Genomic DNA, 23,138 nt, shown 5'->3' with positions numbered 1-23,138 from the left:
AAAAAAAGCATTGGAGTCCCAACGTTTCAGCAATGTTAATACAAATGAGCTGATCATAGAGTTTTATCAAGATATTTATCTGAGGCTAGTTTCAGAATGCAATCTGACATTCCTTATTGCCAACAAAGTGAATCAAAGTATAGCTTAGGTCTACTCACATAGTCAGTTACATAATGCCTACTTTAAAGTTAGCATTAGATCTAGAATAACATAGTAGCATGTGCTTCTGGATTATTTTTTCCACCTAGTAGGCCAGTATCACCAGATAGTCCTCAAGACAATATTCTGGAAGCTTACAGAAGCATTATTATGAAGCAGAAGGAACAAAGGCATTGGAATGTGACCAAGGCTCTGTATTAACTATTTGATTTAAGGCAAACTATTTACTCTCAAGGAACTTTAGCTTTCTATTAGGTAAAAAGAAGATAATTTCAACTCTTTTTATGATCAATAAGATATTTTATGTAAAGTGCCCAGTTCAGGGGTTGGATACCCAGTATTATAAAGTGAATCTGTATTATAATAACTTATAAATAATGTTTATCTCTGCTAATGCTAATGACACCACTACCATATATATGTGTGTGTGTATATATAGGTATATGTATGTATATATTGAGATCAATAATATCAGTGTGCATAAAAAGAAATGTTTAAAAACGTTAAAGTATAGCTTGCAAAGGTACAGCTAGCATCTGGAAATTGGAACAGGTATTATAACATTCAGCAGTATGAAATGTGTTCGCTCTGGAAATCCTACGACAAATGCAATTTGCTAGTAGGAAAATTGGGGTGTTTTGGGGCAAACTATGTATTATTATTGAGTACCAATTTGGGACTTTCAAAGGGGTTTCTGAACATGAAATTGTTAACATTGTGCTGATAGCATATGAGATAATGTTTTTAAATCAAAGTGTAGTTTTATCAAACTTTAGATAATCACTGAATTCTAAAACAATAACTAGTACATTAAGTTTAGACAATGTGAACACCAATTATGTCATTGTGAACACCAATTATGTCATTGGAATCATTCTCTAGAATGTTCAATTTTAATTAAGCCTTTTAAAAATAATATTACAGATTCTTTCTGAATTTGGCTTATTGTAGTAGTTAAAAGCAATGTAATATTATCATGTTATTCATCATGTGAAGTAAGAAATTATAGTATGGAAATTGTTAATGATAATCTATTACAGTTGTGTGGCACCACACACTTTTTTTAATTATAAATTTGTTTATTTATTTATTTATGGCTGTGTTGCGTCTTCGTTGCTGTGCGCGGGCTTTCTCTAGTTGCGGCGAGCGGGGGCTACTCTCCGTTGCGGTGTGCGGGCTTCTCATTGCAGCGACTTCTCTTGTTGCAGAGCACGGTCTCTAGGCACGCGGGCTTCAGTAGTTGTGGCTTGCGGGCTCTAGAGCGCAGGCTCAGTAGTTGTGGCGCACGGGCTTAGCGGCTCCGCGGCATGTGGGATCTTCCCAGACCAGGGCTCGAACCCATGTCCCCTGCATTGGCAGGCGGATTCTTAACCAGTGCGCCACCAGGGAAGCCCTTGCCACACACTTTTTAAAGCATTTTTAATTTATTCATGACATAGTGAGAGAGGGCAAACACCTCTCCCTATTTTATACAAGAGTAGTTTAGTTATTCTTTGCTCATGATCATCCAATGAATGACAGTAACTCAGGACTAGCCTTAGGTTTTTCTCACTCCTGATACACTATTTGTCTACTTTTCTGTCCTGTATTTATTTAAAACTAAGTGTAATTGTAACTGCAGATACTTACAAAAATCCACAGGCTAAATGAGTTTAGTTTACCTAGTTTCTGTATACATATTTAGCATTTGTATTTTACAAATTGTTTTGAGAAATTTTATAATGTCATGTTAATTTGACATGAACATATATATGATGTTAAACTAAACAATTAAATTTTACATCCACCATGGGCAACCTTTGGTAACTCTGTATTTATATCTTAACTTATTTGATTTGACCTAAATACTTTTCACCTAGATATTTAGTTTATTTTATTATCTTAAATTATTATAATTTTTTCTACAGGAAAAAATTAAGAGAATACAACAAATCAGAATGGAAAAAGAGCTTCGAGCCCAGCAAATTCTAGAGGTAGAATTCTTAAATGTGATATGATTAAAGTAATATAGTCATATATTTTAAAGTCTACAAAAATAAAAATCTTACCTACATATTCTGTAACTCATACAAATTAATATGTCCATCAGAAATTCTCTTTAAGCATAATGCATAGAGTAAGACCTTATCTGAACCTTATTTAGCAGACTTCTAATCCTAACAACCCAGGAAATAAGACAAAAGAGAAGAAGAAAACAGGAAAACTTCTGAACAGCCAGTATAGGTGTCATAAGGTTCATGTGCTGAAACTCGTGTTCTTTACTTTTAGAAAACTCATTAGGACTTATAGTCAGATATTTACTTTTAATTTAGAAATAAAATATTACAAGAGTGAAAGTAAATTTTAAACATAGAAACAGTTTAATCAGCTTGTTTTTCTGGCTTCTAATATACCCCGCTTCCCCACAAGCTGATGGAATAGGACTAGAGGACATATATGGGAATCAGTAAAATAATAGCCACAAGATAGCAAGGGAAAATACAGAAAAACTCCAACCAGCATGTATAGGAATTCAAAAGCCTAGCAAGAGTCTGTAATCTTTTAGTTGAATAGCAAGCAATTTTCAACACCTTAACAGCTGAAAGGCATTACTCTGTGGAACTGTACAGTATAATAACTGATGTTCAGAATAATTGCCCCAAATCATCAAGAAAAAGCCAAATTATATTTAGTGTAGTGTGTCTAAGCAGTATATATCTCAAAATTATTTCCATCCAAAATAGTGAAAATAAACTTCTAATGTTCAAAATTGCTATAACCTCCCAGCTATTCAGGAAACTCTTGGTATAAACGATTTATTCCCTGAGGGTGTCAAATAGCTGAAGTGTTCTATGTTACATGATTATTCCTTCTAGAAATATACACGTTTCCTTATCCATTTCAAATTAATTTTAAAAATCCAAATCAAAAGTACTCCTATCTTCAAGTAAATTGACAATAGCTACTGGATAGTTATCAAACTACTAGATAATTAATGACTTTAACATTATGACGCTCAGATTTGGTATCATGACCTTGATATTCAAAATGTACTTCATGAAAGATTATAAGTTTCCATTCTATCTTTTTAAAAAACCTTGAATTTAATCACAATATACAGCTAGAGAAAATCAGATTTAATGTGTTTCATTTATATCAGCTGAGTAATGGATTACTTTATCTCAAATTTCAAGTATTAAAAAAATCCAAATAAAGTGGACATGTTCATTTTTAAATGTTACTGATTTATTATTTAAATAACTTTTATTATCAGTTAAAATCTATCCCATCTTCTAAATTTTTTATGGTGATCATGTTTTACTTTTAAAAATCAGAAAAAAAAGGAAAAATTACATAAAATAATTTTTTCTGTGATTAAGTTTTAATGTAAAATAATAAACACTCAATTATTTCAGACTTTTAATAGAATTTGAAGAAGTCAAGAAAAGCTGACATACTCTTATGAATTTAAGAATTTTTTATATCTTAATGCTAATCTATACATTAGAAATGAAATTAGTATGTTAAATACAATATTAACTGTGGGAAAATCTGTAATTGTTTACATATATGTTCCATGTTGTTTTGTACCTGTGAGGCATGTAGCTCCATTTTCAAGTCATAGATTACTTTCAAGTTGCAGTGGTGCTGTTGCATGACTTTGAGACCTGTTTTGCATGCACAGGCAAAAAAGAAAAAGAAGGAAGAAGCAGCAAATGCCAAATTATTGGAGGCCGAGAAACGAATAAAGGTTAGTTTAGATGAGAATCAGTTTTCATTTTTCAAAAATAAAAACTGTATGATATTATACCAGTATCAATTATTAAAAAAAATAGCCCTCCTCAAAATGACTATCTAAAAAAATGTTTAGCACAGATAAAACGTGTATAGTGTGTGTTTTTATTGTATGTATATTGTATGTATTTTTTTATATTTCATTATACAGGTTCTGTGTGATACTTTGAGCTCTTTAAATAGCAGACCAAATCAGAAATGCAAACTATTGCATAATACCTGTGTATAGTTTTGATGGATAAGATCTCCCCAGAGCTATTTTGTATCATTTATGTTTAAGTTTCAAATTGTGTTCGAAATCCGATTCTCTCCTTAGATTAAAACGTTCTCTTTGTTAATGTCTAACAACTGTTTTAACTATTAAAAAGCGAAAAGCCTACAGAAACAAAAACCTAACTTTATCAGCTATAATTTACCAATAATAAAATTAGCCATTGTTATTTATTGTAACTTGATGTGTTGTTTGGGGATGTTTTGGTTTTGATTTTCTGGCCTGAAACATAAGAGAGTTGGACCCTCACTCCCCCTCCAGCCTCCACCCCGACACACATTACACCCCTTACCTTCCATTTTTTCTGATAGTTATTTACTGAAATTGGGCAGCCATGTGGTCCTACCAGTTCAAGAAACAGCCACTACAGCTATATCATAAAACCAGGGAACTGTTTGTTACCTTTTTCTACATAGACTCTCTTACTTTGTTCTTTAGATTTCTACTCCTTTTCAAAATGGCTGCCCTTAATATTAATTAATCCATATTTTACCTTTATAAAAAGATTCAGATTGGTGACATTCCCAGTACTGTTTGTATTAAGCCCTACCCCTTTGGGATGGTGCCCTCAATCATAGGTGGACATAAAAATCTCAAGCTGATTCCTTTTCTCTTGTCACTCTCATTCCTACACAGTGATAGAAATGATATAGATGCTGTTAATCCCAGAGTGTATTTAGGGATTTATATTCAGAGTGGAGAGAGTTTTAATTAGCTAGATTTGAGGGTTGCTTCATTATGTTTCCTTTTTTTTTTTTTTAGTGCCAGTTGTATCTGATATGCTCTATCTAGCTAGTCAGTTAAGTGAATGGGTCATTGAAGTGTGCTTGCTATTAGGTCACTGAATTTCAACTCTAAATGGCTACTGAATAAGGATCCTAGCTCCTGTCATACGGTTTTTATATATTAGGTAGAACCATATGAAGTTGCCACTTTATAAGTAAAAAATTATTGGATATTTGCAGTTTCATATGGTTCAACCTAATGGAAGACTATAGACTCTCAGAAAAGGAACTTTTAATACTTGTTGCATGTTCTAAATTTTCCCTAAAAATCCATCTTAAAAGTTTCTTATTTTTAAGGAAAAAGAAATGAGAAGACAACAAGCTGTTCTTCTAAAGCATCAGGTCTGTAGACACACAGTTATACAATTGTCGAAATGTACATTTTATAATTTTTTTTAAATCTATTTTTGGAAAAATCTTCAAGATATTTTCTTTAAAAGTTCCAGTATAATTCCTGCTTAAATTCCTGGTTTTGGGATTGGTGTCTTTCGGGGGGTTAAAAATTGGTTTCATGACTCTGTGATTTCTGTCTCATAATGTTGTGCCAACTCTTTCTACCAGGAGTTGGAGAGGCATAGACTAGATATGGTATGGGTATGTTTATTTCTGTACATCTAACACCGCATTGTGATTTGGTTGTGATATGGTTGTCATAGCAATGCATAAAGTGTAGCACTGGCTGCTGTCATATTACATACTGCTGCATGGCTTTACAGCACAGTGCATTGCATACATCTGCTTGTCTGTCTATAAAGAAATATGGTACATTTCCAAGATTTTCATTTGAATTGGGCAGGCCTTATATAAGGCTGCTGTCTAAAAGTTTACGTTACTGATGTCACAGTGAAAGTTGGATCACTATCCAATTAGATACAATTATGACCCACATTCTCCCATCATTCTAGATGCAAAACTGCCATTGAGTACAATGGGAATTTTGAGTTAGGTTGATGAGAGAATATGAAATATATTCTGGTTTTATGGACAAATTTTAGAAATTTTTAGAAATATCCCTTTGGGGGAACCACGTATATTTAATCAAAAAGAATGATTCAGTACTATAGCTATGTGATTTTTTTATTTTAAAGTAAAATGAGACTATCGAAGTAAGCTAATGCTTACCTTATTTTCATACTGTGCCTTTTAGATTCCACTTACGAGCCCATGGTGCAGCTTTTGTGGCTTTAAATAGTGCATCAAGTGGCAGACATCAGTAAACAGGAATATCCTATTTCATTGATGTTGTTATATGAATTATGCCTATAACAGCTTGAAAAAAACTTTCTAATTTGTCGGTGGCTTATTGGATTTACAAAATGATAGTGTACTTGAAATAAAAATAACTAATTCTAAAACCATGAAGTGAAAGTGAATATAAATCAATTTCTGCCTGATCTAAAAATTTAAGAACAGCACAACCTTTGGTTTAATTGGCTGTAGTACATATTTGTGGTTTTTCTAATAGCAGATGTAAGGTAACTGACCTGTTCCAGCCAACCATTATGCTTTTTGTTCTGCCAGCTTTTGAAGGAGCATCACAACTGACCATAAGTAAACCTTGTATGCTTCTGTTTACACTGTCTCCATGTTCATTGCTTTACCTTTTTGCTTTTGATTGTTCTTGTATTTGCTTTCTAAACCTGAACTAAAACATGCACAGACTGGCCATTCTTGTCTTATATTTAGTATTTACTGTGACTTGTCTATAAATGCTAAACATGCTATACCGAGTTTTTTTGTTCTGTTTTGTTTTGTTTTTCCATTTGAAAATCAAACTATTAACTATGGTTGAGTTATATTCCTAATTTTATCTGGCCTAATAGGAACGAGAGAGAAGGCGACAACATATGATGCTTATGAAAGCTATGGAAGCGCGTAAAAAAGCAGAAGTAAGTGTATGTTTCTGGAAAAATATTATCTTGTCATAAATTAATATGTTTTCTTAAAACATGGGCTCTTCTAAGTATAGATTTTTTGGAATAGGGATTGTCATGATTTACCTACTCTCATAAGCAAACCAAAGGTTAGAGATAGTAACCAAGTGTTAGAACATAAAAGAATCCATAGGATGGATTCCAATGTATGAGTTAATTTTCTTGGCTGAGATTTTAATTACCTTTTTAAAATATAGTGAATGGCATTCATTTGGATAAAAGAAGCTATTTCTTACTGTGACCAGAGTTTCACAAAATTACAACATGCCTCGACAAGTCCTATGTGTCCTAATTCAAACATCAGTCAGTTCAACCATGGACTTCTGCCCTCAAAATTACTCTTTAGCATTCTATGTGTAAAATTAGGCCTAAGTACTATCTTTGAAATAGACTTTTACCATATACTTCAGAATAAGAAAATTATTGCAATAAGTCAAAATGAACTTATATGGATGTTAATAGAAATCACTTAAAGGTTAAAAAATGTTACAAAGGAATGAATTCTGAATTAAAACAGTTGAATAGAGGTATGGCCATTATAACCAGGGCTTTGGAGTTTCAGAGACTCAGATACCCATGCTGGCTCTAAACCAACTTGCTTTATCTCTTCAGGTTATTTCTTCTTTAAAATTGAGATAATGGTTCTGGTAGGATTATAAGATTATCAAGTGGGATAAGCATTTAATAAATAATAATTAATGAAAATGAGACTATTTGGTCTAGAAGTTGAGTGCCCTATATTTCAGTTTTTTGGCCTCAGCTGTGGCTTAAACTCTCATTACAGATTTCTGATATGAAGGCACAGTATGTGTATTGTTTAGGAACCTGGACATTGTAACCAAATGATCAGGATTTGAATTCTAATTTCAGTACATTCCAGCTATATGACCTTGGGCAAGTTATTTAACCTCTCTGTGATTCAGTTTTTTCATCTGTAAAATGGAGATGATACTAATTCCTATTTCATAGGGTTTGTAGTTATGATTAAATGGGTGTGTGTCTATATGAGCGTATGTGTAAAGTTCTTGGAACAGTGCCTGGCACCACATAGTACCTACTTACTTATCACAATAAGTTACTTATTACTATATAGGTGTTTTTGTCCTTACTTGTTAATTATCCAGGACCACTGACACCCTCTACATCTAACACAACAAGGGAATCTACACATGGATTTATAACGACAATCTCTGAAAAATGACAGGCAGGGAAAGAGAGAGAGGTAACAGATTCCAGGAATGGGCATGGCTGCAAACTCTGTTCCCTTCTGAACGCAAGGCTGGGAAGAGTAGGGAAGGGGATTAATTAAAATTCTAAAAGCTCGACCTAATTTTCTCCTATCTGGAGAGATGGGAACTGAGGGAATAACTCAGGGAAAAGACCTGGAAAATCCCTCAAGAGGCAAGTTCTTCCCTGCCAGGTATTCCTCTTACCGGAAGGACTAAGAAGAACCAGGGCTTGCTATTCTGATTTTTCCTCTTGGAGAGGAAAGCTAAAGAAAGGCAGAATAATGAAAATAACCCAGAGCATTATCTCCAGACGTACTAGGATTTGGTAGAAGGGGACACCCAAGAGAATAGTAAGGATAAGATCATCCGAGGGAGTGAATGCTCAGGTTAAGAGGTACCCAAAAGGCCCAAAAGTCATGACCTCTCCCACTGGTTTTTTTATATTTGCTCTGTGGCCTGGGAGGAGAGTAGGAAAAGCCGCTAAAGAGAGGTGAGTAAGATCTGCATTGAGTGGAAGGTAGCAGCCATGGGATAAATGAAGATAATTCAAATGAAATCTTCTAAGAATCTCTCAAGACCCAAGAGCATCTTTCATGGGAAAAGGATATACCCTTGACTAGATAGAGTGAAATCAGGTACACTGCTTCCAATAAAACTTGGAAAGGGTTATGAGAAACCAGGTACAGCTCTCCCTCTTCTAGCTCCCTTCATCCTCAGAAAAAAGAAACATGAATAGCATACAAAATACTCTTCAATTTGAAGTACTTTGAAATATAAAAACAATTATCAGATAAAGTGAGAAGAAACTAAAGGAAAATTAACCCACCTATATTGGAGCAATACAAGTTCGTGATAGGGATGCCCGTATCAAGCATGAGTAATTAGAAAAGAAATACAAGAAAACTATGCCAAAATATCAAAGCAAAAATATGTGTGTGTACGCACGTGTGCATGCATGTATACATAAAGTAACAGCTTAAAGCATAATAACTTAAAGAACCTGTTTTCCCTGCTTTCATTCTTGCTTTCCTCAGCACACTCCCTATGCATTCTCCACAGAGTAGCTGGAGTGATCTATTCAAAAAAGAAACCAGATTATATCTGGATATCTTAACACTATCCAGTGGCTTCTCATTACAATAGTAATAAAGTCCAAATTCCTCATCATGACATATCAGACCCACATGCTCTGACCTCTGCCAACCTCTCCAACTTTACCTCATACAATTTGTACCTTATGTACTATGTTCCAGTCATTTTTGTCTTTTTATTATTTCTAAACAAAGGGTCTTTACTGTTGCTGTTCTTCCACTGAATATTCAAGTGGTTCTTATCTATTGTTCAGTCATAGGTCAAATATTAACTTATCAAAGAGGCCTTCCCAGAACAGAGTACATTATATGTTTTCTGTCTATATAATTTTCTTTATATAATAATAATAAAATCATTTTACTTTATTCTAGGTGGTTTTCTTTTTTTAAACACTTAAGGAACTATTATTTAAAATAACAATACAATAACATATGTTACAAATAATCCTTTTTCAGGATGTTTGAGAGAATCCCATAGGTAAAGCTGAATTCTTAAAACGTTGTTATCCTCTGATAACTATAGACCTGTGAACAGGACTAGAGAATTTTACCAGTTTTTCAGATGGGTTTTTTTTTGGCCACACCATGCGGTATGCGGTATGTTTGAACCCTCCGACCAGGGTTCAAACCGCAACCCCTGCATTGGGAGCCGTGGAGTCTTCTTAACCACTGGACCACCAGGGAAGTCCCCAGTTATTCAGATCTTAAATTGTGTTCCTCTATTGAATGATACCTATAGATCTTAGTAATCAACTAAGTATGTTTTTACATTTCTTAAAAGACTGTTGTGTACACAGCATTAAATTAGATGCTGCAGGAAAAGCAAAAAACTTAAAGATGCTTTTTATCCTATCAGAGTGAGAAATCTTTACAGTATAAACAGTTAAGCAGTGACTAGGCATATATTTTTACTGATAATCCAAACTTTCACCATATCTTTTACATAAACTTGTACCTCCGTGAATATTAACAAACCCTTCCTGTATCTACTTGTTCATTTCTTCATTATTACTTAATGTGCATGAGATGTAACTAGAGTAATGCCAGTAATGGGCACATCTTGGCTTCATATTCTGCCTCTTATTACCTCCTAATAGCTCAACTGCAATTTTTTCTGTTATTAACTGTTAAAAGAACAAACTTTATTGTAAAGTTAAAGCCATATGATACTTAGGCAGGGCCAACTCAAAATTCTAAAATGGCCTATGTGTAACCCTTGATTCTAAACTTTAATACCTTTAGACATTTAATTATTAAGTTGTGAAGAAAAAAATAAGATAAACAAAAATGCTGATATTATGGGTAATGTTTAAAGAATTATGAGGTTAAAAAATTAATTGCTTTCACCTTGTTAATTAAAAATCTCTTATAACATCTGAATTTATTCCAAGAACCTCCCCATAGTCATCAAAGTAAAAAAGGTAACACAAACACCATTTTTATGTTTCTTTGTGTACACTACACTGATCTTACTTTTTGATTTAGTGTTAACTTATTTTTCACTAAAAACATCCCAAATTTATATTGGTTCCCTAACTTAGAAATCTAATTTCTATAGTTTTTCCTTTATATAAATCTATAATTAATAAGAATATTCAGACATATTCAGAAATTACCTTACTTATTATTATATTAATTTTAGTGTATCATCATAGTTCATAAATATTTTTATAACATAATATAAGAAAGGATAATCTTTAGCCTCATGAATAAAAAAGGCTTATATCCTAGTATAGTTCAAGTCTTACGATATATTTGTGCTCTCATTATTACTAATCACTGGAAACTTAGGTTGGTTTAAGCAGTGTGACAAAGTAGCTCAAAATCTCCTGTTTCATTTATAAAAACTTCAAACTATGTCAGTCACAAATTTATAAACACTTTACTCATATTATCTGAATAATCAACCATAGTACTCGTAACAGAGTCTTTTGTATATCTATCTCCCCAAGGATCAATAAACAACAAAAGGTTGTTAAACATGCATCTATTACAGAATGACTATGTCAGCACTTTAGGAGACAAAACCGTAAAATAGAAGATAGTAGTTCAGGTTTCAGAAATCATCTAATAATTTGCAAACATAAAAAAATGTATCGGCTTCCCTGGTGGCGCAGTGGTTGAGAATCTGCCTGCCAATGCAGGGGACACGGGTTCGAGCCCTGGTCTGGGAAGATCCCACATGCCACGGAGCAACTGGGCCCTTGAGCCACAATTACTGAGCCTGCGCGTCTGGAGCCTGTGCTCCGCAACAAGAGAGGCCGCGATAATGAGAGGCCCGCGCACCGCGATGAAGAGTGGCCCCCGCTTGCCGCAACTAGAGAAAGCCCTCGCACAGAAACGAAGACCCAACACAGCCATAAATAAATAAATAAATAAAACCCAAAAGTTAAAAAAAAAAGCTATCACTCATAACATCTTTAAAAAAAAATGTATAACCCATTCAATGATTCAAGTCATGAGTATTTTATAATCCTGTATTTATACTAATCATTACTTAGTGAAAAATAAAAAGTAGAATTGCTCATGTAGACAGTTTTGTTTAAACAAACCCATTTTTCAGTTGAAGATATAATAAATGTACTTATATGACATACTTGTATATTGTACTTTATATAATGTACTTAATTTCAATTTTAAAATTAAATTGTCTTTAAAAGCATGTAAAATGATTTTATATTAACTATTCAGTAAAATGTTAAATGTCATACACATTTAAAAGATACACGCACAATTTTGGAACGAATTATTATCAATGTAATTTAGATGTATTAAAATCTCTACTTACCTGACTCAAGAATTATTAACAATTTTGATTTTAATTTAGGAAACATTTGTATAGTAGTAGCTACTCTAAGAATATTTAGTGATAGTTAATCTAAAGTAAGTACAGACTTTTGTGTAATACTTTGGTGGATTTTATGAAAATGTGATAACTGGAAATTTTTACTCTTTTTAAATAGTATTTTATATTGATACCTGTAAAATACAATAAAATATAATATAAATAATATATAATTTTATTAAAAATTTAAAATATAAGGATTTCTTTTATCATGGATTCATAATTTTTTCATTTGTTTAAACTTAATTTATTATTACATTTTAAATGTAAAAATAGGCCCTTTAAAAAAATTACCCTGATTTTTCTACTCATGCTCAATATGTGACATAAAATAGTATCACTTTTATTCTTTATATCTGTCTTCTATAAATGGCTTGTGTTATTAATCTTATTTACACTTTATTCTTCTTGCACCCTGAGGTAAATCTGTGTCTCTTAAAGAATATTTATGTCTTTGAAATTTAAGTACAGTTGCTGTGAAAAGAAATGTAACCTCCTAATTATGCCCAGAGCAAACCCCTAAGAGACCCAGTAGAATCATAAAATACAGGAAACATAGGCATCTTTGCAACATGGCCTCTTAAAAATGGCCTGTTTGGCAATTTGACAAATTGTAAAACTTTATAATAACAGATCCTCCTACCACACTCATTGCTTAGTTTTTAAACTTCTGTGATTCTAAAATAGAATAAATTCATTTCATACCTTTGTTATTTTGCTATAGATTTCTGGAAATACTTTCAGTTATGCTTTTAGAGTCCCTAAAATAATCTTTTCATGCATTTAAAATTTTCACCCTATGTATCTTAGGCTATTTAGTGTAATCTAAATTTAACACTTTTGCTATTGAAAGGTGTTGCAACTTTGAATGAAATTTAAATGACTTCTTAATTAAGATATTAGTAATATTTTGATACAGAAAATTTCATTACTATAATTAAGATGATAAAAAGATGTTTTATTGTAAATGACATATATACCAAGAATCCACATTTATTTCATAAATTTCTACATCTAGAAAACTGGGTAAGGACGGGGAAAGTTGGGAATGAAGGCCCCCAAAAATTGGAAGGAGGCATTCTAATTTGCTTGTAATTGTTTATAGTCAATCTAAAATATAGTTAAGAGCTATATTTCATAGTCATTTGTAGACACTGTAAGTTATTGCCCTGAAATTTAAACAATGTGGCATTTGTAGATTTAATCATTCAGCAAATTAATCAATGCTTAAATAATTTTTATATGCTAAGGCACACTGTATATGTCCATTAGAGGCATATGATAACTATTATAGTTGGAAATAAGAACAATATTTAAACCAGTGGGAGAGGAAAATTGAACTGATACAGGCTTGAGTTGTCAGAGACAAAGATAATATTAAAAACTCTCCTGAGGGTTTCTGGCAAATTATACTGCTGGGAATTGAATAGGTCCATAAAGAGGTGAATAAGTTGGTTCCTCTGATCTCTAGAAGTTCGCACTACAGTGCGAGAGATCAACTTTAAACAAATAATTGTCACTCAGTGCAATAAATGCTGTAATAAGTTATGTGGAAGCTCAAAAAAGGGAAATATTAAAACTCCTGAACTAGCTGTGGGAAAAATTAAAACACAGGGTTTATTTTTGTGTAAAGGAGGAAGGGCTATGCATTCCAGTCAGAGGGGATGACAGGTACATAAATACAATGTTGTAACTAAACAGGACCTCTGGGGTTTGGGGAGGAAGGTGCAAAGAGGGGGTTAGTCAGTTTTAACCTTGTGCGTATACCTCTCTTGGCTTTGCTGCTTCTCCTCCTCTTCTTCCCCCTCCTCTCCTCCCCCTTCTCCCCTTCCTCCCCTCCTCCCCCTCCTCCCCTTCCTCCTCCTCCCCCTCCTCTTCCTCCCCCTCCTCTTCCCCCTCCTCCTCATGATCATTATCATTATCATCCAAGCAGTGCCTCAAACTGGTTACACTGTTTGCTCAACACAGTTGTATCACAAAATGTGCCTAGAGTTTGGGAGATTCACTGAGAATCATGAGATACGAGACCAGAACTTCTGTGGGGCTAGATTGTGACTGTCTTTATATGCCATTTTAAATACTAGTTGATCGTTGAGGGGATCCTAGAAGCTCTGGTTCTTTGAGAGTCATTTTGTACCAAAGCCACAGGATTTGTGTTAGTCCTATACAGTTCAGTAGAAGTCACTAAATAAATTAGTGAATAAATGCATTAAATTTAGAGACTCCATGTTTCCCTTAAAGTATCCCATTGAGGGAGTAGATGCTTGTCTTTAAGTAATAAAGGTCCCATGAATTTCTAAGATTTCTTGCAAACCTCCATTTTATCCTAAGATATAGATGTCACTTTTACATTCTATTCCATATTATGGCCATGCTTTTTTAATTTGAAAAATACTGCATATCACTAGGTAAAAATGATATCCAAGAATATAAGACAGCTTTACCTCATGGCATTAAATGCACTCTAACTCATTGTGTACCTATCACTGAAGGGTGTACATACCCTCATATTGCCACTAATGTGAAGTTGGCACAGTGAAAAGAGCATTAGTGTCACACAGGTCCTTTCTTTTTCAAAAGAAAAGAAATAATAACCATTTTCAACAGTTCTTAGTGAATAGCAGAGAAGTCTCAATTATTTATGATTACTATTAAAACATCATTAAGAATTCTGGGTTAGTCCTGTATAGTAGAAAAATTTACACCAGCTACTTTGAAATTTATGAGACATTTAATATGTTTTTTCTGTTAGTGATTGTAATTCATTATTCTGGTAAGTAACCAAGAAGTTTGGCTTCTCTTCTTTGGAAAAGTACTTAGAGCAACATCTCATGTGTTTAAAGATTGAAAATCCAGTATGGAAAACAAAATTGTTCTACCAATGATAATTTGATTTGAAAATCTATACTGCATTGTGGGAACGTTACTTGTTAATTGTGTATATTTTATGTCATTAGAGCCTCAGAACCTGCTTTTAGTTTATAATTGATAAGATTAATTTTAGAACTTTTTGGTGTCAATAATTTCTTAATATAGCTTTTTTATCATTTTCCTCCCAAATGTCTGCGTGAATCAGTAACCCAGAAATTTAGAAGCAGTGTAAAAATGAGCATTTATTTGAGCATATCGTATAAAAAAGTCCTCATGATGACCTGATCTCTGGTTCTGTATCACAATATTCAACAACTACTCAACACGCAACCTACACTCCAGTCATGAAACTACTAGCAATTTCTCAAATACATCGTGCTTTCTCAGCTCTTGGCTGGGAATGTATTACTTCTCCACTCCTCTCTGTCTCCCCCTTGGCATGCCCTGCCATAGCAGTCAGCGTGCTGTCTAACCAGTGATAATTGAAATGAAGGAATTGAAGTGAAGGAATTAAGATGTCCAGTTATAAAATAAATAAGTCATGGGGATGTAATGTACAGCATAAGGAATATAGTCATTAATACTGTAATAACTCTGTATGGTGACATGGTAACTAGACTTGATTATGGCGATCATTTCAGAATGTATAAAAATATGGAATCACTGTGTTGTACACCTAAAACCAATATAATATTGTAAGTCAGTTATACTTCAGTTTAAAAAGAGAATTGTATTTGATGTATGACGATAAAGTAATGACACCAGTATTATATAGAAAGTCACTTCTTCCAAAAGAATGCCATACTCTACAACAGAGAAACAGGATGATTATTTCCATATAGTTGCCATTACCCAAAATAATTTTAAAGCTTTTGGAATTGCCTTCAAAACCCATTTTACATTACTTTAAATGTTGTTTAGAGTGGTAAATAATATTTTTATTTCATCATAGGTTCACGTCTTAAGACTAGCTAATTCACTTTGAAAGAACTGCTTTTGCAGATTCAAACATGTTGCTTCCATTTTCATGCTGTAAATCTTTTCTTGCTTCCTTGAGCTACACAAAAATTTTTGTTAATACTAGTTAACTTTTTTTTTATGAATATTTACTTGCCCATGTGCATTTTATATACCTGCTTTTATTAATAAGTATTTTATTCTCATATTATAACCTGGGAAATGATTGAATAAATTTTGAATAATGAAATAATCTAGATTGAAACTAATATTGATATTTTGTATATGTATGTATATATACATATAGTCATAAGATTATTTTGAAACTCAAAAGGTGAAAACGCTGAAAAGCAAAATACGTCATTGTTTCTATGTAATTCCAAGTCTATTCCTAAACATCCTAAGAGAATTTTGTTCATGGAAATAACACTTTGATTACTTTTTAAATTTTAACTGGAGGTTTTTTAAACACAGATAATGATTAAAGAGAATATGTGGACATGGTTTTCTTTTTAAGGAAAAAGAACGGTTAAAGCAAGAAAAACGTGATGAGAAAAGATTAAATAAAGAACGTAAACTAGAGCAACGAAGATTAGAATTAGAAATGGCAAAGGAACTAAAGAAGCCTAATGAAGACATGTGCTTAGCAGACCAAAAGGTAATTTATCATGTAAACCATTTCATTAATAAATTTAATTTTTTCTGTGTTGTCACCTGATTCCTTTGCCAGAGCTGCCATTATGAAAGCCTTGTGTTTTTAGCTGGAGCAGTGGATTTCCAAGTCTAGGTCAATCTGTCTCTCCTGTATGGCCACGAGTAAACCTCTCCAGAGCCCTGTGCTGATAATGGCGGTTCTTAATATACAAATGGAGTACTGCAAACCTTTTTAATTTAAGTAGAAATACTGCAGAAATCTACAAAAATGAATTATAGAAATAGATAGGATTTCTGTGTTTCATTTGGTCCTTCCCAGGCATTTAGTTACAGAAAGATCTAACTCCTCCCTCATGCCTCCATGGATAGTTAAATAAATTAGGATTTATAATCTATAACCTCCTTCAATGCTTTAGTGATGGTAGCTAACTATTGAGTATGTTTAGTACATGCCAGGCCCTATGCTAAGTGCTTTAAATGAATTTTCTCATTTAATCCTCACCACAATCCTATAGGACTGGTATTTATGCCCATTTACAGATGAGAAAACTTGAGACACAGAGAGGTTAAGGAACTTGCTCAAGATTATACAGCTCATAAGTGACAACTTGGATGCAGTCCCCAGTTTTTCAAACTCCAGAGCCCATACTGTTTATGATCCTGAAAGCCAAGAAATGTGTCCAAGCAAAGTACCTCATGTGTGTTTTCTCTTCCATCATGCTTCACAGATTTATAATGTTGCTAAAATACAGAAAAGTAGCAACTTGGAAAGAGCAAAATCACCATGATAACTGGCATGATTTCACATACTTATGAATAGAAATCAATTATGTTTGGCTATAGTTAAGAAGATAGTATTCCTAGAAAATTATACAATAATGCATATCATATCTATAATACTGTCTCAGTAATAGAATACTATACTTGGTCAATAGCATCTATATTTACTTACATGCCATATAATATACATATAGTGCTTGTCTCTTGATTATGCAAGCTCTTTTCTAAAGTGCTTAAAGCAAACTTTTAGTACCCAAGTGGAAAATTTAATGATACTAATATTCTATTTATTTACCTAGCATAAATGCTTCTAAATAAAAATGAAAGTATACATTCTAGTTTTAGTCAATTGGATGTTTAAAATTTCCTAAGCATAGAATGGGTACAGTGGTTAGTCAACACATTTAATAAGCTCCTGGTGAGCAATTTTTTAAATCCTAAGTGAGCTTTATTTTCTTGCTAATCCTAAATGATCTTTTTTTAATCCTAAATTGTCCTAAGTGATCTTTTATTTTCATTTAAATCCATATGCACTATATCAAATATTTGTAAGTCCATTTTAAGCCTTACTTTCGTTAGCTTTGTTATATAAATTTTTAGAATCATATGGAAATGTGTATGTCTGATCTGATTCAGGAAAAAAGAAGACTCAGAATTAAATGGTTTTCATATGTAACAAAAGATTTGTATGATATCAGCAATTGTCCATAATTCTGTGTTTCCGCACACTATTAGTAGAAAAAGTCTTTGGTTAGTTATTTCAGCAAGCGCAGAGTGGAGGAAACATTTTTGAACAAGGACAAATTTAGATAAATAGAAATATTTACAAGCCACATTTTTCTCAATCAGAATTGAAAGTCCTATTATTGAATCCCGTTCATGGACAAAAATGTTTTTAATTTAGGTTACTTATTTATTTAACTTTTAAAATGTCCATAACAACTGATAATATAATTTAGTCATTAAAATGTTAATATGTGAGCATATTTGAGAAATAGCAAGAGAGCTCTCTAATTTTAACACTGAAATTCAATGTTTTGCTATATACGGGAAACCTAAAGACTGATAGTTGCAGTATTACTGGGTTCTTGATAGGGTCATGGGTTCTGGTCAGTCATTAGCCAAAGATGGTACTCTCTCCAACCATACAGCACACAGATGCACACTGTTAACTTCTGAGCTCCCAAAAGAGTGTGAATTATAAATCAGTCTACATCAGTAGAAGAAACTATTGCACGTGCCCTACTAAGTATGTCCATGTTAAAGTACTTTTGAGATGTTTATTTCTTATGTTACCTGATTTTTGTTCCAGTTGTATAACCTGTGTTTTATCAGTACGTAAGTTAAAATTAGTGTTCTCTTTTGCAGAGATCTAAGTTCACGTTGAGTTCAACCAAAATTTATTAGTGGTTACTTGTGTTCAGGATTCTATGCTTAGTACCATGGGGTTATAGAAATGCCCCCAGGGAATTTACAATCCAGAGGGAAAACCACTGGTATAATGCAAGAGAAAAATAGCAATTTACTTTACTTCAGGAGATATAAAATCATGGCTTTTTGAATTACTTTTTCTCTCTTTTCTTTTCAGCCTTTGCCAGAGTTGCCTCGTATTCCAGGACTTGTTCTCTCTGGAAGTACATTTTCAGACTGTCTCATGGTGGTGCAGTTCTTACGAAACTTTGGTAAAGTTTTGGGCTTCGATGTGAATATTGATGTTCCAAGCCTGAGTGTTCTTCAAGAGGGATTGCTAAATATAGGGGACAGCATGGGTGAAGTACAAGACTTGCTTGTGAGGCTCCTCTCAGCTGCTGTATGTGATCCAGGTCTAATTACAGGATACAAGGTAAAAAAAAACCAAAATATAATTTTTTAAATTTGTACTATCAGTGCATTGATACTCTCAGTGCTGGCTTTAGTGTATTAGCAGAAGACTGTATAGACAGATCCAATTTTTTCTACATAACTTCTTACAAAGTTAAAGGTAGATTGGTACAATTGGTGCAAACTTAGAAAAACCTGGTTCATAAAGCCTAAGGAATGTAAATCATTACCAAATTATTTTTTTCCCTCTAGCTTTTGGCAAAAAGCAATCTGATTTAAGGAAATACCTAAGTGATATTCAGCAAAACAGAGAATTCTTAATTCATAAAGCAATTAACTTATGTGTGCCTTCTGAAATTATACTGTGTTCTCTCTGAAACACTGTGAATAACCGAGGCTAATCAAGGCCCCTACAGACCAGCATGTTAAGATACTGTACTGCTAAGTGGATACGCAATAAGTCAAATTTATCTTAATTCCAATTAAGATACACATTTCAGTCAGCTTTGCTCTAGATAATGTAGAGAGACTCTTCCAGATGCACCTGTTACTTTTTTTTTCCATCTCCCTATTCATTCAGCATACTAGACAATAAAATCCATGACACCGTCGAGCAAGAAAACACATTGATAGTACTTTTCAACCTCTCCCCCACTACTACTGGTAGAGCCTGGAAAAGCTTGGGATAGTGTCTGTAGTCAAAGAAGGTATGGTGAGACCATTTTTAGCCACAAGTTTACATACTCTTCTCCCCACCGAACTTTTTAACCAAGGGTTTGAAGAAAGAATAGAAAAATTACAAGTACTTGAAAACTTGTCTATCATCTGTTGACTAAATGATGTTGAACGTCATGTTTTATCGCCACTTCATCAAAAATGTGAATAAAGCCCTTGTCAGTAATACCTAAATCATATAATACCAGTATTTAAAAGTCTTATTGTTTATATCTTATGAGTCGTTGTGGTCAATACTGATAAAAATGCCAACCTTTTATAGGCCAAAACAGCTCTTGGAGAACATTTGCTGAATGTTGGTGTGAATCGAGACAATGTTTCCGAGATTTTGCAGATTTTTATGGAAGCACACTGTGGACAAACTGAGCTTACTGAAAGCCTGAAGACCAAAGCTTTTCAGGCTCACACTCCAGCACAGAAAGCCTCAGTTCTGGCTTTCCTGATCAATGAACTGGCGTGCAGCAAGAGTGTGGTGAGGTAAGCATATGCCCAGACATTTCTGGTGATTCTTTTCTGTTTTGAATTTGTCTGGTCACAAAGTAATACAAATTGCTTATAGAAAATTTTGAAGTTACAGACTACCACAAAGAAAAAGATTAAAATTACACTAATCTCACCATTCAGAGATGACTACTGCTAATAATGTTTCAATGTATCTCTTTGCAGTCTATTAGAAAAGAAATTTTGAATCATACTGTGTATAGTCTTTGTAACCCATTTTGTTTATTTGGTAATTTTGTTATTTATTTGTATACTGAAGTGTAAACAGTTTTTTCTTGCTATGGCTCCAGAATCCAGCACTGTTGCAAAAACCTAGAATTTTTCTTTTATCTTTTGATGATAAATGACTACCTGATTTTCCTTAGTAGCTGCCATTTGTAGAATTATCTACCTACTTTTTATCATGTGCTGATACAATCTTAATATTATTTATTTATTGTGTATTAATTTGCACTTTAAAAAAAAAGTATTTAATCTCATTTCAGAGTCAAAGTAAGTCCTCCACTATAGTATTTGAAGATTTGGTGAACAAATTCCATGTTCATCTTGTTCTTACTGTTCATTATTTTACAGATTTTAATTATGTAACTTGTATTCCTTTACCTTTCTAGGAAAATAATCAATCCAAACATTTCAGAGCCATGCATTTCTACCATTTCTGGGCATCTTTAAGTTTTCTATACATCTCTTAGCTATGTATTAATATAATTTTTCATTTGTTTTTGCTATTCATTGGCAATCATCATTTGTACTTACCCCAAAACTGCATCATTTTGCTTACCAAATTAATGTATTGCATAATGGATTAATATATGTCTTCTAATAAACTTTTGCATTGGCAGTGAAATCGACAAGAACATTGATTACATGTCAAATTTGAGGAGAGATAAATGGGTGGTAGAAGGTAAACTCCGCAAGTAAGTCATGTTTTATTAAAACTAATATACTGTTTTCCTTTTTTGCAAGTTTCTGAATAAAACATACAAATTGCAAAGGTAGAATTTAAACTTTATTTTGTCTAAGAATTAGAAAAGGTAAAGCTTAATTAAGCTGAGATATGAAACTAATAAAACTCAGTGCCAGAATTTTCAGTAGACAAAAGATATAATGAGATTCACTGAGCTCATATGTTTCAAACTTAGAAGAAAGTCAATTTATCTTTTTTCTTTCAAAGAAGTCAAGCAATCACATATTCTAAGATTGTTGTTGCTATCAGGTTACTTTTGTCATAAATAGAATCTGTTTGGAACTACTACTTTTTTCCTTAATTGCTTTCTAATTAAAATTTGCTTTTACAAAGAGCCTAACATATCCAAATGTATTCAGCATTAAAACTTAATTAGCTTCCTGCTAGGAAATATAATGCTGAAATTATTCAACTTCTGTGTTAAGAGGATAGTTTCTTTGCAGTAACTTGAATTGAAATTTTTTCAGTCAGATAGTATAGGATCAGGTCTTATCACTTGGCCATTCCTGAGTTAATCTTCTCAGTTTTCTGGTTTTTTAAAAAATGTATTCTAATTCCAAAGAGATAGCCAGAATTATTCTTGAATGTTAATATATTTTGTAATTTCTGGGAACATATTTCTTAAGTTTCCTTCATTCTCATTTTTATTGTCATTCATTTATTGATTACTGTGAGAGAAATACCATAAGGTATTTTTGCTTACAACTCATAGCATGCTCTTCAAAAAGTATAAGAAGAAGCCTTTTCTTCCATATCATCATTTTTTTCATACTTAAAGGCTCAGAATCATTCATGCTAAGAAAACAGGCAAAAGAGACACTTCAGGTGGCATTGATCTTGGAGAAGAACAGCATGCATTGGGCACACCCACTCCAGGACGCAAACGAAGAAGGAAGGGAGGAGATAGTGATTATGATGACGACGACGATGATGATAGTGATGACCAAGCTGATGAAGATGATGAGGATGAAGAAGATAAAGAAGACAAAAAAGGAAAGAAGACTGAGATCTGTGAAGATGAGGTAATCAAATTCAGGTTGATTTTAATACTTAACTAATATTACATAACATATTGAAAATAACACAGAATTTGAAGTCAAGTAGATTTGGGTTTGAATTTCATTGTGACGCTTGACTCAGTTTCTTCATCTGAAAACTCAATATTATAAAATTCACCTCAAAGTTTTTTGTGATGGTTAGATAAATACTGAGTAGAATGCAATGCCTTCTATACATAGAGGGCATTTACATTGAATAAAAGAAGTTAAAATTTTCTGTTTATATAATGAAAGTTCTCCAGAGAACTATTCAGATTCTAAATTTTAGGTATCCTTTTTCATTCTATTAACATGCTATCTTACATTTATTTTGTACAATACTTCATGCCTTAAAAGTGTTGTCAGGTTTAACGAAACTGATGTATTTCTCAAAGCCCAGTTTATTAAGTGCCTAGCTCTAGGCTTTTTTTCTTTTCTTTTTTTTTTTTTTTTAGCTCTAGGCATTTTTGATCAAAGTCCCCTCTCAATTTACAGTCTCACTGAGGAAGATTTACAGTAAGAAAATGTAATGTGTTAAGTGTTAACTGCTTTGATAGCGGTATTTACAATGTACTAGGCAGGTACGAAGGAAGGACGTTGAACCTTTCTGAGGAATAAATTTTCACAAAGGCTTTCTGGACTCATTAGCTGAGGCTACAAGTTGGGCTAAATGTTAACCTAGAGAAGAATCCAGGAATCCATGGAAGAATCTTCCAAGCAGAGAGGA

General features: G+C 33.0%; 1 protein-coding gene across 7 annotated transcripts in view; it reads left to right on the top strand.

The window, feature by feature from the left end:
* BAZ2B (bromodomain adjacent to zinc finger domain 2B) overlaps window positions 1-23,138 on the top strand; it is a 307,588-nt gene that overhangs the window by 230,921 nt on the left and 53,529 nt on the right. For 6 of the 7 annotated variants that reach the window (XM_082464830.1, XM_082464829.1, XM_082464828.1 and 3 more), the window contains 10 exons: window positions 2,067-2,132; window positions 3,824-3,889; window positions 5,287-5,331; window positions 5,551-5,577; window positions 6,813-6,878; window positions 16,434-16,574; window positions 18,939-19,193; window positions 20,169-20,383; window positions 21,250-21,324; window positions 22,153-22,396. In XM_082464830.1, coding sequence (XP_082320956.1) covers window positions 2,067-2,132; window positions 3,824-3,889; window positions 5,287-5,331; window positions 5,551-5,577; window positions 6,813-6,878; window positions 16,434-16,574; window positions 18,939-19,193; window positions 20,169-20,383; window positions 21,250-21,324; window positions 22,153-22,396 — 1,200 coding nt within the window. The remainder of the gene's footprint in view (window positions 1-2,066; window positions 2,133-3,823; window positions 3,890-5,286; window positions 5,332-5,550; window positions 5,578-6,812; window positions 6,879-16,433; window positions 16,575-18,938; window positions 19,194-20,168; window positions 20,384-21,249; window positions 21,325-22,152; window positions 22,397-23,138) is intronic. The other variant, XM_082464833.1, reaches the window with a different exon arrangement.

This window comes from Balaenoptera physalus (genome assembly GCF_965194825.1).
Source record: "Balaenoptera physalus genome assembly, chromosome: 6".
Classification (NCBI taxonomy): Eukaryota; Metazoa; Chordata; class Mammalia; order Artiodactyla; family Balaenopteridae; genus Balaenoptera; species Balaenoptera physalus.
Note: the sequence above shows the minus strand (reverse complement) of the source record. Positions and strands in the feature narration are given on the sequence as shown.